This window comes from Ostrea edulis, chromosome 2, assembly GCF_947568905.1.
Source record: "Ostrea edulis chromosome 2, xbOstEdul1.1, whole genome shotgun sequence".
In the NCBI taxonomy this organism is placed as follows: Eukaryota; Metazoa; Mollusca; class Bivalvia; order Ostreida; family Ostreidae; genus Ostrea; species Ostrea edulis.
The window spans coordinates 43,204,869-43,222,197 of NC_079165.1; the positions used below are offsets into that span (position 1 = coordinate 43,204,869).

The 17,329-nt window shown below is 31.9% G+C and overlaps 1 protein-coding gene across 1 annotated transcript in view; it reads left to right on the forward strand.

Moving 5' to 3' along the window:
• The window catches only part of LOC125667033 (translation initiation factor eIF-2B subunit epsilon-like), a 29,564-nt gene that overhangs the window by 9,651 nt on the left and 2,584 nt on the right, over positions 1–17,329 (forward strand). The window contains exons 7-11 of the mRNA XM_056154103.1: positions 537–659; positions 914–1,014; positions 1,196–1,341; positions 2,137–2,242; positions 13,856–14,050. Of these exons, the coding sequence (XP_056010078.1) occupies positions 537–659; positions 914–1,014; positions 1,196–1,341; positions 2,137–2,242; positions 13,856–14,050 (671 nt within the window). The remainder of the gene's footprint in view (positions 1–536; positions 660–913; positions 1,015–1,195; positions 1,342–2,136; positions 2,243–13,855; positions 14,051–17,329) is intronic.

Here is a 17,329-nt window from a genome sequence, read left to right on the forward strand (position 1 = left end):
ATTTTTACACTCAGGAAAGAGGTAATTTATACCTATTAACAACACCCTTTGGTAGATTGGGGTAAGCGTGGGGTATTCTTAGTGAGCATTGCTCACAGTACCTCTTGTTTCTTATTTGTTCAAGTTTTGAACAAGAAATGTTGAAAGGAAAGTGCTTTGCATAATATGATGTGGGAAGTTTATGTCACAACCAATGATGTCATTCTTTTATATAATGTATCTAATCATAAGTTGTTATTATGAGTTCAGATTCCATGAACCTCATCTCTTGATTTTAAATTTCCATGATTTCTACAAAGGCATCTTGAATCTAAATGTGACAGTTTTTAATGAATTTCAGTAGTTGATTTCATGCACTCTGTAACAAGTTGACCTCACATGAAAAAGTGATTCTGTGGCAGCCATATACAAACATTCCTAGCTCTACAATGTAAAAAAGTGATTCTGTGGCAGCCATATACAAACATTCCTAGCTCTACAATGTCATGACTGATGACCCTGATCGTTGATGCCTTGTGATTATTTTGTCGTTTCAGTCATGACGTGTTGTGTCGTTGGTCCTATCCTTTGGTCCCAGATACTCAGACAGATGAGCATGGTCAGATCATCACCCACAGTCGACATAACATCTACACAAGTGAAGATGTCACACTAGCAAAGTATGTGATACTGGGATATGTTATCTAAAAGTAGTCAAAAGAAAAATGAAAGTTCTCTTGTACGTAAAATGTTGATTTATTAGTAACATGCTTGCTATTAGATCTTGCAATTGTAAATTAATTACTTTTTATCATGGTAGTATCATACACTACAACTCTCATTTGGACATGCAAAGGGTCATTGGATGCTACTTCTTCAAAATTATGTGTCTTTGTTTTTTATACAGAAGATATCATTGTTTATTTTTGTTCAGAGGTTGTGTATTAGAGAAGAATGTTTTGGTGGGAAGGGGTACTAGAATTGGCAGTGATACCAAAATAACTGACTCTGTGATAGGCAAAGACTGCAAAATAGGTAAACAAAATGTTGAAAGTTGATGGATTTCTCATGAAAATGTTTTATCAATGATCAGAAAGTTAATACTTATAGTCAAATCAAGGAAAAGTGTACCCTTCTTTATATAATTGCAGCTTGTTGTACCTTTCAGAATGACTATATGCTACATGTATGTTTTCTACTTTCTTTGCTTTGATAGGGAGTAAAGTGGTCATTGAGAATGCATACATCTGGGATAATGTAACAATAGAAGATAACTGCTATGTTAGCACTTCAGTGGTCTGTGATAATGTGGTCATCTATGCGTCCACGTCAGTCCAGCCTGGCTGTGTTCTGTCCTGGGATGTAAGTCTTCTTCAGTACTTTTATACATGCACTGCATTTACAGGTAGAGTGTGTATACATTATACAAAACTATGCAAAACAAAATTAATTTAAAGTCATATGCAGTAAACAATCATTGTAGTGTATTATTAAAGTAGGGAGGGGCATAGTTTTTATCCTGCTTGTCTGTCTTTCAAAAACTTTACTCTCGCTCTTTTGAATGGTGAATGATAGGGCTCTCATATTTCATATAAATGCATTCCTTGAGACAAGACATTTCTTATGGTACCAAAGTTTTTGACCTTGGAATTTGACCCACTTGCAAGAAATGTAAGCTAAGCAACATATCCTGATCGATTTAGGATAAAGCTTTGAATTCATATTTTGTATATATATATATATCTTTTTTTTTTGCAAGACCTTTTTATTTTGATCTTGGAGTATGACTCATATTTCAAAACTTTAACCTTACTTATAACTTTTTAATGGTAAATATTATGGCTCTCGTATTTCATGTGCTGTGCATTCATGTGGCAAGACCTTTCTTTTGGTACCCAAGTGTTTGACCTGACCTTGTTTATTGTTCCTTTGTTGCCATTGGGGAAGGGGCATAGTGTTTCACAAACACATTTTTTTATATACCACAAACTAGTGACATGCTAACTATTTCCACTCTTGATTTACAGTTCCTGTTATAAAGTAGTTACTACAATGCAGAGTACCAGTGGATATAAATATGTAAAGTTAGATTATACACTGTAAACAAAAAACCATCAGTAACTATATAAATCATGTATCTCTTCTTCACCATCATAGGTTGAGGTTGGACCCAGTGTGAAAATTGAGGCTGGATCACGTTTACAGTCATCAAAAGTTGATGATGATGATGATTTCGGTGATGAGTTAACTGAGGCAGATCAAGGTACATGTGTTCTAGAATTAGTCTTATAATAATAATACCATATTTATATAGCACCCTTTTCATACACTATGTACGCTCAAAGGTGGTTACAGTTAGTATTTGATATTATACATTCATTGCATGATAGGGAGATATAAAGATTTATTCACCCAAGAAACATATTAGAAGGTACAAACAACGAAATACAGTGATATGATAACCAGTTTTTGTATTTTCATTCTCCTTGAATGCTGATTTACTTGAGTGTTTTTGTATCAACCAAAACCAGTTAACTGTGTATCAGAGACTTGCATATTTTGTGTCTTACGAACTATGAAAGTACAATGACTCCGACTTATTTTAACGTCACAATAAGCTTCGTCTACCTTGACGTTAATTTTTTGGAAAATGCACAAGGCTGCTGAAGGGGTGAAATATGATGGGGAGATATGATGTTTGAGTGGGAGTGGGAAGTATGAAGTTTTATCATCCCTGGCACATGACTGTCTAGACCAATCAGATTACATTTTGCTTAAAACATTTCTGTTACGCAATCCTTTGTCTTTTTAGGCTTTTATATTGAAGAAAGTCCACTTGTAGTGAAAAGGTTACCTGTAGGTGTCCAATAAGTTGACAATTGCTGTCCATTATTTTTAAGAATGGACAGATAATGTCCGTTCTTAAAAATAATGGGACAGTAATTGTCAACTTATTGGACAGTGCCAGGTAAACCCAATAACTTATTAGACGTCTACAGCTAAACTGAAAATAAGAGAAAGACAATATGTTTGTGAAAGAGATACAAATTTAATTTTAAATTCCCTACAAGTAAGAATCAAACAGATATCGGAAAAATCACTGTAACACTGAAAACGATATTTCCCCTTAGAAGAATTCTCTGCTTCAACTTTAAGATTCACAATTTTTTAAATTCCATTGGCCATTATTATATTAAATTTGAAAGACATATTTTCATACTGTATTTAAATTTCTGGATTTAGAGGCACATTCCAAAACTTCTTCACAATGCTTTTTTATGTTTCCTTTATTAGCATATCCTAATTCTGAAATATTATTTTCGCTTTCATGAATAATTTCATTTCACGAGATGGGTGTATTGGGTTCTTTTGGCTGGCGTAAACTATTTCCTCATCCAAATATTCGAAAACAATGTTTTTCAGATCAAAATTTGGCTCCATAACTTTCTCACCCTCCAAATTCAGAATATAACACTCATTAAGATAATATTCGCATTACTTTCATTAAAATCCTTATAGATTGTGATATGAAAATGCTCTCCCCATCAGAGGAGGACATGTTGATATGTCTCAGTACTATAGAGTGAGTGAATATAAAACCTGCAGTACAAGAGTACTTACCTGACACTGTCCAATAAGTGAACAAAAGAAACAGACTTCTACGCAAGACTGGTTATATTTTCAGACTATTCAAAACTAGCTTTATTCAATTATTATCGTTGTCAATGGGTTTACCTGAGCCTGTCCATTCTTAGAACAAAAGATGTAATGTTTTAAGTAGGATATAAGCCTCAAACTGTCCATTCTGTGAGAGAAAGAACTGATCTCGGCCCTACGGGCCTCAATCAGTTCTTTTTCTCACAGAATGGACAGTTTTTGGCTTATATCCTTTACATAGAATTCTCATACTGAGGTATAATAAATTGTTAAATGTCATAAAGTCATGTATAACGTGTGTAAAAAACACCTCATGTGGTACAGTGTATGTAGGGACACATTTTTCCTTTGTATACCAGTACTTAGAAAGACATACTGTTCGATATTCTAGTTTTGCTGACATACTGTACAATATACTGGTTATGATGACATACTGTACAATATACTGGTTATGTTAACATACTGTACAATATACTGGTTATGTTAACATACTGTACAATATACTGGTTATGATGACATACTGTACAATATACTGGTTATGTTAACATACTGTACAATATACTGGTTATGATGACATACTGTACAATATACTGGTTATGATTACATACTGTACAATATACTGGTTATGATGACATACTGTACAATATACAGGTTATGTTAACATACTGTACAATATACAGGTTATGTTAACATACTGTACAATATACTGGTTATGATGACATACTGTACAATATACAGGTTATGTTAACATACTGTACAATATACTGGTTATGATGACATACTGTACAATATTCTGGTTATGTTAACACACTGTACAATATTCTGGTTATGTTAACATACTGTACAATATACTGGTTATGTTAACATACTGTACAATATTCTGGTTATGTTAACATACTGTACAATATTCTGGTTATGATGACATACTGTACAATATACTGGTTATGTTAACATACTGTACAATATACTGGTTATGATGACATACTGTACAATATACTGGTTATGTTAACATACTGTACAATATACAGGTTATGTTAACATACTGTACAATATACTGGTTATGATGACATACTGTACAATATACTGGTTATGTTAACATACTGTACAATATACTGGTTATGATGACATACTGTACAATATACTGGTTATGATGACATACTGTACAATATACTGGTTATGATGACATACTGTACAATATACTGGTTATGATGACATACTGTACAATATACTGGTTATGATGACATACTGTACAATATACTGGTTATGTTAACATACTGTACAATATACTGGTTATGATGACATACTGTACAGTATTCTGGTTATGTTAACACACTGTACAATATTCTGGTTATGTTAACATACTGTACAATATACTGGTTATGTTAACATACTGTACAATATTCTGGTTATGTTAACATACTGTACAATATTCTGGTTATGATGACATACTGTACAATATACTGGTTATGTTAACATACTGTACAATATACTGGTTATGATGACATACTGTACAATATACTGGTTATGTTAACATACTGTACAATATACTGGTTATGTTAACATACTGTACAATATACTGGTTATGATGACATACTGTACAATACACTGGTTATGTTAACATACTGTACAATATACTGGTTATGTTAACATACTGTACAATATACTGGTTATGTTAACATACTGTACAATATACTGGTTATGTTAACATACTGTACAATATACTGGTTATGATGACATACTGTACAATATACTGGTTATGTTAACATACTGTACAATATACTGGTTATTATGACATACTGTACAATATACTGGTTGTGATGACATACTGTACAATATACTGGTTATGATGACATACTGTACAATATACAGGTTATGTTAACATACTGTACAATATACTGGTTATGATGACATACTGTACAATATACTGGTTATGTTAACATACTGTACAATATACTGGTTATGATGACATACTGTACAATATTCTGGTTATGTTAACACACTGTACAATATACTGGTTATGTTAACATACTGTACAATATACTGTTTATGTTAACATACTGTACAATATTCTGGTTATGTTAACATACTGTACAATATTCTGGTTATGATGACATACTGTACAATATACTGGTTATGATGACATACTGTACAATATACTGGTTATGATGACATACTGTACAATATACTGGTTATGTTAACATACTGTACAATATACTGGTTATGATGACATACTGTACAATATACTGGTTATGTTAACATACTGTACAATATTCTGGTTATGTTAACATACTGTACAATATACTGGTTATGTTAACATACTGTACAATATACTGGTTATGTTAACATACTGTACAATATACTGGTTATGTTAACATACTGTACAATATACTGGTTATGATGACATACTGTACAATATACTGGTTATGTTAACATACTGTACAATATACTGGTTATGATGACATACTGTACAATATACTGGTTATGATGACATACTGTACAATATACAGGTTATGTTAACATACTGTACAATATACTGGTTATGATGACATACTGTACAATATTCTGGTTATGTTAACACACTGTACAATATTCTGGTTATGTTAACATACTGTACAATATACTGGTTATGTTAACATACTGTACAATATTCTGGTTATGTTAACATACTGTACAATATTCTGGTTATGTTAACATACTGTACATAACATACTGTACAATATACTGGTTATGATGACATACTGTACAATATACTGGTTATGTTAACATACTGTACAATATACTGGTTATGATGACATACTGTACAATATACTGGTTATGTTAACATACTGTACAATATACTGGTTATGTTAACATACTGTACAATATACTGGTTATGATGACATACTGTACAATACACTGGTTATGTTAACATACTGTACAATATACTGGTTATGATGACATACTGTACAATATACTGGTTATGTTAACATACTGTACAATATACTGGTTATGTTAACATACTGTACAATATACTGGTTATGATGACATACTGTACAATATACTGGTTATGTTAACATACTGTACAATATACTGGTTATGATGACATACTGTACAATATACTGGTTGTGATGACATACTGTACAATATACTGGTTATGATGACATACTGTACAATATACAGGTTATGTTAACATACTGTACAATATACTGGTTATGATGACATACTGTACAATATACAGGTTATGTTAACATACTGTACAATATACTGGTTATGATTACATACTGTACAATATACTGGTTATGATGACATACTGTACAATATACAGGTTATGTTAACATACTGTACAATATACAGGTTATGTTAACATACTGTACAATATACTGGTTATGATGACATACTGTACAATATACAGGTTATGTTAACATACTGTACAATATACTGGTTATGATGACATACTGTACAATATTCTGGTTATGTTAACACACTGTACAATATTCTGGTTATGTTAACATACTGTACAATATACTGGTTATGTTAACATACTGTACAATATTCTGGTTATGTTAACATACTGTACAATATTCTGGTTATGATGACATACTGTACAATATACTGGTTATGTTAACATACTGTACAATATACTGGTTATGATGACATACTGTACAATATACTGGTTATGTTAACATACTGTACAATATACAGGTTATGTTAACATACTGTACAATATACTGGTTATGATGACATACTGTACAATATACTGGTTATGTTAACATACTGTACAATATACTGGTTATGATGACATACTGTACAATATACTGGTTATGATGACATACTGTACAATATACAGGTTATGTTAACATACTGTACAATATACTGGTTATGATGACATACTGTACAATATTCTGGTTATGTTAACACACTGTACAATATTCTGGTTATGTTAACATACTGTACAATATACTGGTTATGTTAACATACTGTACAATATTCTGGTTATGTTAACATACTGTACAATATTCTGGTTATGTTAACATACTGTACATAACATACTGTACAATATACTGGTTATGATGACATACTGTACAATATACTGGTTATGTTAACATACTGTACAATATACTGGTTATGATGACATACTGTACAATATACTGGTTATGTTAACATACTGTACAATATACTGGTTATGTTAACATACTGTACAATATACTGGTTATGATGACATACTGTACAATACACTGGTTATGTTAACATACTGTACAATATACTGGTTATGATGACATACTGTACAATATACTGGTTATGTTAACATACTGTACAATATACTGGTTATGTTAACATACTGTACAATATACTGGTTATGATGACATACTGTACAATATACTGGTTATGTTAACATACTGTACAATATACTGGTTATGATGACATACTGTACAATATACTGGTTGTGATGACATACTGTACAATATACTGGTTATGATGACATACTGTACAATATACAGGTTATGTTAACATACTGTACAATATACTGGTTATGATGACATACTGTACAATATACAGGTTATGTTAACATACTGTACAATATACTGGTTATGATTACATACTGTACAATATACTGGTTATGATGACATACTGTACAATATACAGGTTATGTTAACATACTGTACAATATACAGGTTATGTTAACATACTGTACAATATACTGGTTATGATGACATACTGTACAATATACAGGTTATGTTAACATACTGTACAATATACTGGTTATGATGACATACTGTACAATATTCTGGTTATGTTAACACACTGTACAATATTCTGGTTATGTTAACATACTGTACAATATACTGGTTATGTTAACATACTGTACAATATTCTGGTTATGTTAACATACTGTACAATATTCTGGTTATGATGACATACTGTACAATATACTGGTTATGTTAACATACTGTACAATATACTGGTTATGATGACATACTGTACAATATACTGGTTATGTTAACATACTGTACAATATACAGGTTATGTTAACATACTGTACAATATACTGGTTATGATGACATACTGTACAATATACTGGTTATGTTAACATACTGTACAATATACTGGTTATGATGACATACTGTACAATATACTGGTTATGATGACATACTGTACAATATACTGGTTATGATGACATACTGTACAATATACTGGTTATGATGACATACTGTACAATATACTGGTTATGATGACATACTGTACAATATACTGGTTATGTTAACATACTGTACAATATACTGGTTATGATGACATACTGTACAGTATTCTGGTTATGTTAACACACTGTACAATATTCTGGTTATGTTAACATACTGTACAATATACTGGTTATGTTAACATACTGTACAATATTCTGGTTATGTTAACATACTGTACAATATTCTGGTTATGATGACATACTGTACAATATACTGGTTATGTTAACATACTGTACAATATACTGGTTATGATGACATACTGTACAATATACTGGTTATGTTAACATACTGTACAATATACTGGTTATGTTAACATACTGTACAATATACTGGTTATGATGACATACTGTACAATACACTGGTTATGTTAACATACTGTACAATATACTGGTTATGTTAACATACTGTACAATATACTGGTTATGTTAACATACTGTACAATATACTGGTTATGTTAACATACTGTACAATATACTGGTTATGATGACATACTGTACAATATACTGGTTATGTTAACATACTGTACAATATACTGGTTATTATGACATACTGTACAATATACTGGTTATGTTAACATACTGTACAATATACTGGTTATGATGACATACTGTACAATATTCTGGTTATGTTAACACACTGTACAATATACTGGTTATGTTAACATACTGTACAATATACTGTTTATGTTAACATACTGTACAATATTCTGGTTATGTTAACATACTGTACAATATTCTGGTTATGATGACATACTGTACAATATACTGGTTATGTTAACATACTGTACAATATACTGGTTATGATGACATACTGTACAATATACTGGTTATGTTAACATACTGTACAATATACTGGTTATGATGACATACTGTACAATATACTGGTTATGTTAACATACTGTACAATATTCTGGTTATGTTAACATACTGTACAATATACTGGTTATGTTAACATACTGTACAATATACTGGTTATGTTAACATACTGTACAATATACTGGTTATGTTAACATACTGTACAATATACTGGTTATGATGACATACTGTACAATATACTGGTTATGTTAACATACTGTACAATATACTGGTTATGATGACATACTGTACAATATACTGGTTATGATGACATACTGTACAATATACAGGTTATGTTAACATACTGTACAATATACTGGTTATGATGACATACTGTACAATATTCTGGTTATGTTAACACACTGTACAATATTCTGGTTATGTTAACATACTGTACAATATACTGGTTATGTTAACATACTGTACAATATTCTGGTTATGTTAACATACTGTACAATATTCTGGTTATGTTAACATACTGTACATAACATACTGTACAATATACTGGTTATGATGACATACTGTACAATATACTGGTTATGTTAACATACTGTACAATATACTGGTTATGATGACATACTGTACAATATACTGGTTATGTTAACATACTGTACAATATACTGGTTATGTTAACATACTGTACAATATACTGGTTATGATGACATACTGTACAATACACTGGTTATGTTAACATACTGTACAATATACTGGTTATGATGACATACTGTACAATATACTGGTTATGTTAACATACTGTACAATATACTGGTTATGTTAACATACTGTACAATATACTGGTTATGATGACATACTGTACAATATACTGGTTATGTTAACATACTGTACAATATACTGGTTATGATGACATACTGTACAATATACTGGTTGTGATGACATACTGTACAATATACTGGTTATGATGACATACTGTACAATATACAGGTTATGTTAACATACTGTACAATATACTGGTTATGATGACATACTGTACAATATACAGGTTATGTTAACATACTGTACAATATACTGGTTATGATGACATACTGTACAATATTCTGGTTATGTTAACACACTGTACAATATACTGGTTATGTTAACATACTGTACAATATACTGGTTATGTTAACATACTGTACAATATTCTGGTTATGTTAACATACTGTACAATATACTGGTTATGTTAACATACTGTACAATATACTGGTTATGATGACATACTGTACAATATACTGGTTATGTTAACATACTGTACAATATTCTGGTTATGTTAACATACTGTACAATATACTGGTTATGTTAACATACTGTACAATATACTGGTTATGTTAACATACTGTACAATATTCTGGTTATGATGACATACTGTACAATATACTGGTTATGTTAACATACTGTACAATATACTGGTTATGATGACATACTGTACAATATACAGGTTATGTTAACATACTGTACAATATACTGGTTATGATGACATACTGTACAATATACTGGTTATGTTAACATACTGTACAATATTCTGGTTATGTTAACATACTGTACAATATACTGGTTATGATGACATACTGTACAATATACTGGTTATGTTAACATACTGTACAATATACTGGTTATGATGACATACTGTACAATATACTGGTTATGTTAACATACTGTACAATATACTGGTTATGATGACATACTGTACAATATACTGGTTATGATGACATACTGTACAATATACTGGTTATGATGACATACTGTACAATATACAGGTTATGTTAACATACTGTACAATATACTGGTTATGATGACATACTGTACAATATTCTGGTTATGTTAACACACTGTACAATATTCTGGTTATGTTAACATACTGTACAATATACTGGTTATGTTAACATACTGTACAATATTCTGGTTATGTTAACATACTGTACAATATTCTGGTTATGATGACATACTGTACAATATACTGGTTATGTTAACATACTGTACAATATTCTGGTTATGTTAACATACTGTACATAACATACTGTACAATATACTGGTTATGATGACATACTGTACAATATACTGGTTATGTTAACATACTGTACAATATACTGGTTATGATGACATACTGTACAATATACTGGTTATGTTAACATACTGTACAATATACTGGTTATGATGACATACTGTACAATATACTGGTTATGTTAACATACTGTACAATATACTGGTTATGTTAACATACTGTACAATATACTAGTTATGATGACATACTGTACAATATACTGATCATGTTGACATCCTATACAATATTCTGATCATGTTGACATCCTATACAATATTCTGATCATGTTGACATGCTGTACAATATTCTGTTTATACTGACATACTTTACAATATTCTGACAATATTTAGGTTATGTTGAAAGACTGTACAATATTCTCATTATGTTGACACACTGTACAATATTCTGATAATGTCAACATACTGTACAATATTCTAACATTCTGATATTATTCTTATTATGCTGACATACTGTACACTGTTCTGATTATGCTGACATACTGTACACTATTCTGATTATGTTAACATACTGTATATTATTCTGGTTATGTTGACATATTGTACAATATTCTTATCATACTGACACACTGTACATCATTCTGATTATGTTGACATGATATACAGTATTCTGATTATGTTGACATGATATACATCATTCTGATTATGCTGACATGATATACAGTATTCTGATTATGTTGACATGATATACATCATTCTGATTATGCTGACATTATATACATCATTCTCATTATGTTGACATGATATACAGTATTCTGATTATGTTGATATGATATACATCATTCTGATTATGTTGACATGATATACAGTATTCTGATTATGTTGACATGATATACAGTATTCTGATTATGTTGACATGATATACATCATTCTGATTATGCTGACATTATATACATCATTCTGATTATGTTGACATGATATACAGTATTCTGATTATGTTGACATGATATACATCATTCTGATTATGCTGACATGATATACAGTATTCTGATTATGCTGACATGATATACATCATTCTGATTATGTTGACATGATATACAGTATTCTGATTATGTTGACATGATATACATCATTCTGATTATGCTGACATGATATACAGTATTCTGATTATGTTGACATGATATACAGTATTCTGATTATGTTGACATGATATACAGTATTCTGATTATGCTGACACACTGTACATCATTCTGATTATGTTGACATGATATACATCATTCTGATTATGTTGACATGATATACAGTATTCTGATTATGTTGACATGATATACAGTATTCTGATTATGTTGACATGATATACCTCTTTCTGATTATGTTGACATGATATACAGTATTCTGATTATGCTGACACACTGTACATCATTCTGATTATGTTGACATGATATACAGTATTCTGATTATGTTGACATGATATACAGTATTCTGATTATGCTGACATGATATACAGTATTCTGATTATGTTGACATGATATACATCATTCTGATTATGTTGACATGATATACATCATTCTGATTATGTTGACATGATATACAGTATTTTGATTATGTTGACATGATATACAGTATTCTGATTATGTTGACATGATATACATCGTTCTGATTATGTTGACATGATATACAGTATTCTGATTATGCTGACATGATATACATCATTCTGACTATGCTGACATGATATACATTACACCGGTTATGTTACAAGTGTCTGCTATTAATGGGAAGAAGAACATATAACTAGTTTGTTTTAATCCATGTCCCGTGGAGATCCGGGTTAGAATAGGTCTTCAGTACCCCTTACTTGTCGTAAGAGGTGACTAAATGGGGCGGTCCTTAGGATCAGACCGCAAAAACCGAGGTCCCGCGTCGCAGCAGGTGTGTCACGATAAAGATCTCTCCCTGCTGAAAGGCCATAAGTTCTGAGCATAGGCCTAAATTTTGCAGCCCTTCACCAGCAATGGTGACGTCTCCATATGAGTGAAATATTCTCGAGAGGGACGTTAAACAATAATCAATCAATCGTTTTAATCCACTGTTATAGAAGAGAGTTTGTGATACATTGATTTTTAAATACCAGGGTTTCTTTGTCATCCATAGATACTGTGAGCATTCAGAAGTATGGTAGCAAGTCTCAGGCATTCCACTACCAGCCCCCAGAAGACAGTGATGATGAGGATAATGATCTTGTACAGGACATGTGGGGCCTTAATATCCAATCAGAATCCTCCACTGAGACATCTAGTCTGTCGGAGCAGTCAAGCGTGGACGAGGTCATGCTAGATGATGAAGAGTGTAAGTGATTCTGTATTCTATTCACGTGGTTTGCTGTGCTATGTTTTATATGCTGTATTTTATACACATGGTTTGCAATGCTGTGTTTTATATGCATGGTTAGCAATTCTGTATTTCATACACATGGTTTGCTATGCTGTGTTTTATACACATGGTTAGCGATTCTGTATTTCATACACATGGTTTACAATGCTGTGTTTTATATGCATGGTTAGCAATTCTGTATTTTATACACATGGTTTGCAATGCTGTGTTTTATACACATGGTTAGCGATTCTGTATTTCATACACATGGTTTGCTATGCTGTGTTTTATACACATGGTTAGCGATTCTGTATTTTACACACGTGGTTTGCGATTCAGTATTTTACACAAGTTAATGATTCTGTATTTTACACACATGGTTAGCGATTCTGTGTTTTACACACGTGGTTAGCAATTCTGTATTTTACACACATGGTTATTGATTCTGTATTTCATACACATGGTTTGCTATGCTGTGTTTTATACACATGGTTAGCAATTCTGTGTTTTACACACGTGGTTTGCGATTCAGTATTTTACACACATGTTAATGATTCTGTATTTTACAAACATGGTTAGTGATTCTGTATTTTACACACATGGTTAATGATTCTGTATTTTACATCCGTGGTTTGCTATTCTGTAATTTACACACATGGTTAGCAATTCTGTATTTTACACACATGGTTATTGATTCTGTATTTCATACACATGGTTTGCTATGCTGTGTTTTACACACGTGGTTAGCGATTCTGTATTTTACACACATGGTTAGCAATTCTGTATTTTACACACATGGTTATTGATTCTGTATTTCATACACATGGTTTGCTATGCTGTGTTTTATACACATGGTTAGCGATTCTGTGTTTTACACACGTGGTTTGCGATTCAGTATTTTACACACATGGTTAGTGATTCTGTATTTTACACACATGGTTAGTGATTTTGTATTTTACACCCGTGGTTTGCGATTCTGTAATTTACACACATGGTTAGCGATTCTGTATTTTACACACATGGTTAGTGATTCTGTATTTTACACCCGTGGTTTGCGATTCTGTAATTTACACACATGGTTAGCAATTCTGTATTTTACCCATGTGGTTAGCGATTCTATATTTTACACACATGGTTTGCTATACTGTGTTTTATATGCATGGTTAGCAATTCTGTAATTTACACACGTGGTTAGCGATTCTGTATTTTACACCCGTGGTTTGCGATTCTGTAATTTACACACATGGTTAGTGATTCTGTATTTTACACACGTGGTTAGCGATTCTTATTTTACACACGTGGTTAGCGATTCTGTATTTTACACACGTGATTTGCGATTCTGTAATTTACACACATTGTTAGCAATTCTGTATTTTACACACGTGGTTTGCGATTCTGTTTTATATGGAGGGTTGGTGACACACTATTTTCTATGAATTTTGTTGTGTTTCATATACACATGGTAAGCATCTCAGTATTTTGTACACATGATTTGCTGTGCTGTATTTTGTGTCTGTTGTATGTAGTGCTGTATTTTGTGTCTGTTGTATGTGGTGCTGTATTTTGTGTTTGTTGTATGTGGTGTTGTATTTTATGTTTGTTGTATGTGGTGCTGTATTTTGTGTTTGTTGTATGTGGTGCTGTATTTTGTGTTTGTTGTATGTGGTGCTGTATTTTGTGTTTGTTGTATGTGATGCTGTATTTGTGTTTGTTGTATGTGGTGCTGTATTTTGTGTTTGTTATATGTGGTGCTGTATTTTGTGTTTGTTGTGTGTGGTGCTGTATTTTGTGTTTGTTGTGTGTGGTGCTGTATTTTGTGTTTTGTTGTATGTGGTGCTGTATTTTGTGTTTGTTGTATGTGGTGCTGTATTTTGTGTTTGTTGTATGTGGTGCTGTATTTTGTGTTTGTTGTATGTGGTGCTGTATTTTGTGTTTGTTGTATGCTGTGCTGTATTTTGTGTTTGTTGTATGTGGTGCTGTATTTTGTGTTTGTTGTATGCTGTGCTGTATTTTGTGTCTAGTGTATGTGGTGTTGTATTTTGTGTCTGTTGTATGCTGTGCTGTATTTTGTGTCTGTTGTATGTGGTGCTGTATTTTGTGTCTGTTGTATGTGGTGCTGTATTTTGTGTTTGTTGTATGTGATGCTGTATTTGTGTTTGTTGTATGTGGTGCTGTATTTTGTGTTTGTTATATGTGGTGCTGTATTTTGTGTTTGTTGTGTGTGGTGCTGTATTTTGTGTTTGTTGTGTGTGGTGCTGTATTTTGTGTTTTGTTGTATGTGGTGCTGTATTTTGTGTTTGTTGTATGTGGTGCTGTATTTTGTGTTTGTTGTATGTGGTGCTGTATTTTGTGTTTGTTGTATGTGGTGCTGTATTTTGTGTTTGTTGTATGCTGTGCTGTATTTTGTGTTTGTTGTATGTGGTGCTGTATTTTGTGTTTGTTGTATGCTGTGCTGTATTTTGTGTCTAGTGTATGTGGTGTTGTATTTTGTGTCTGTTGTATGCTGTGCTGTATTTTGTGTCTGTTGTATGTGGTGCTGTATTTTGTGTCTGTTGTATGTTGTGCTGTATTTTGTGTTTGTTGTATGTGGTGCTGTATTTTGTGTCTGTTGTATGCTGTGCTGTATTTTGTGTCTGTTGTATGTGGTGCTGTATTTTGTGTTTGTTGTATGGGGTGCTGTATTTTGTGTCTGTTGTATGTGGTGCTGTATTTTGTGTTTGTTGTATGCTGTGCTGTATTTTGTGTTTGTTGTATGTGGTGCTGTATTTTGTGTTTGTTGTATGTGGTGCTGTATTTTGTCTGTTTTATGTGGTGTTGTATTTTGTCTGTTTTATGTGGTGCTGTATTTTATACTGTTTGTTTATCAACTGCCGGGATTGTCAGTAACATCATCCCAGAGGCCAATTTTTGTCTCTGGCTAAAATGCACAACTTTTGTGGAATGGAATTCTGTATATAATTGTTTTGGAATTTTATAACTGAAACAGTTTTAAGAGGATGTACATCAAGTATTTCACTGTGTATTGAGATTCAAAGTCCACATAAGGAATACCTACAATATCCATGGTTTCCATGGTATTAAATCACACAAACTTTCAACATGCACCTAGTTAGAAATGAAGTCACATACTATATGTACACAAATAAAATTTCCTTAGGATGTAACATTCATTAGGGGAGGATTCAAGGATAATAATGAGTAAGCCACCATTGCTGGAAAACATTTCATAAACATCATGTCTGTTTTACAATAAAT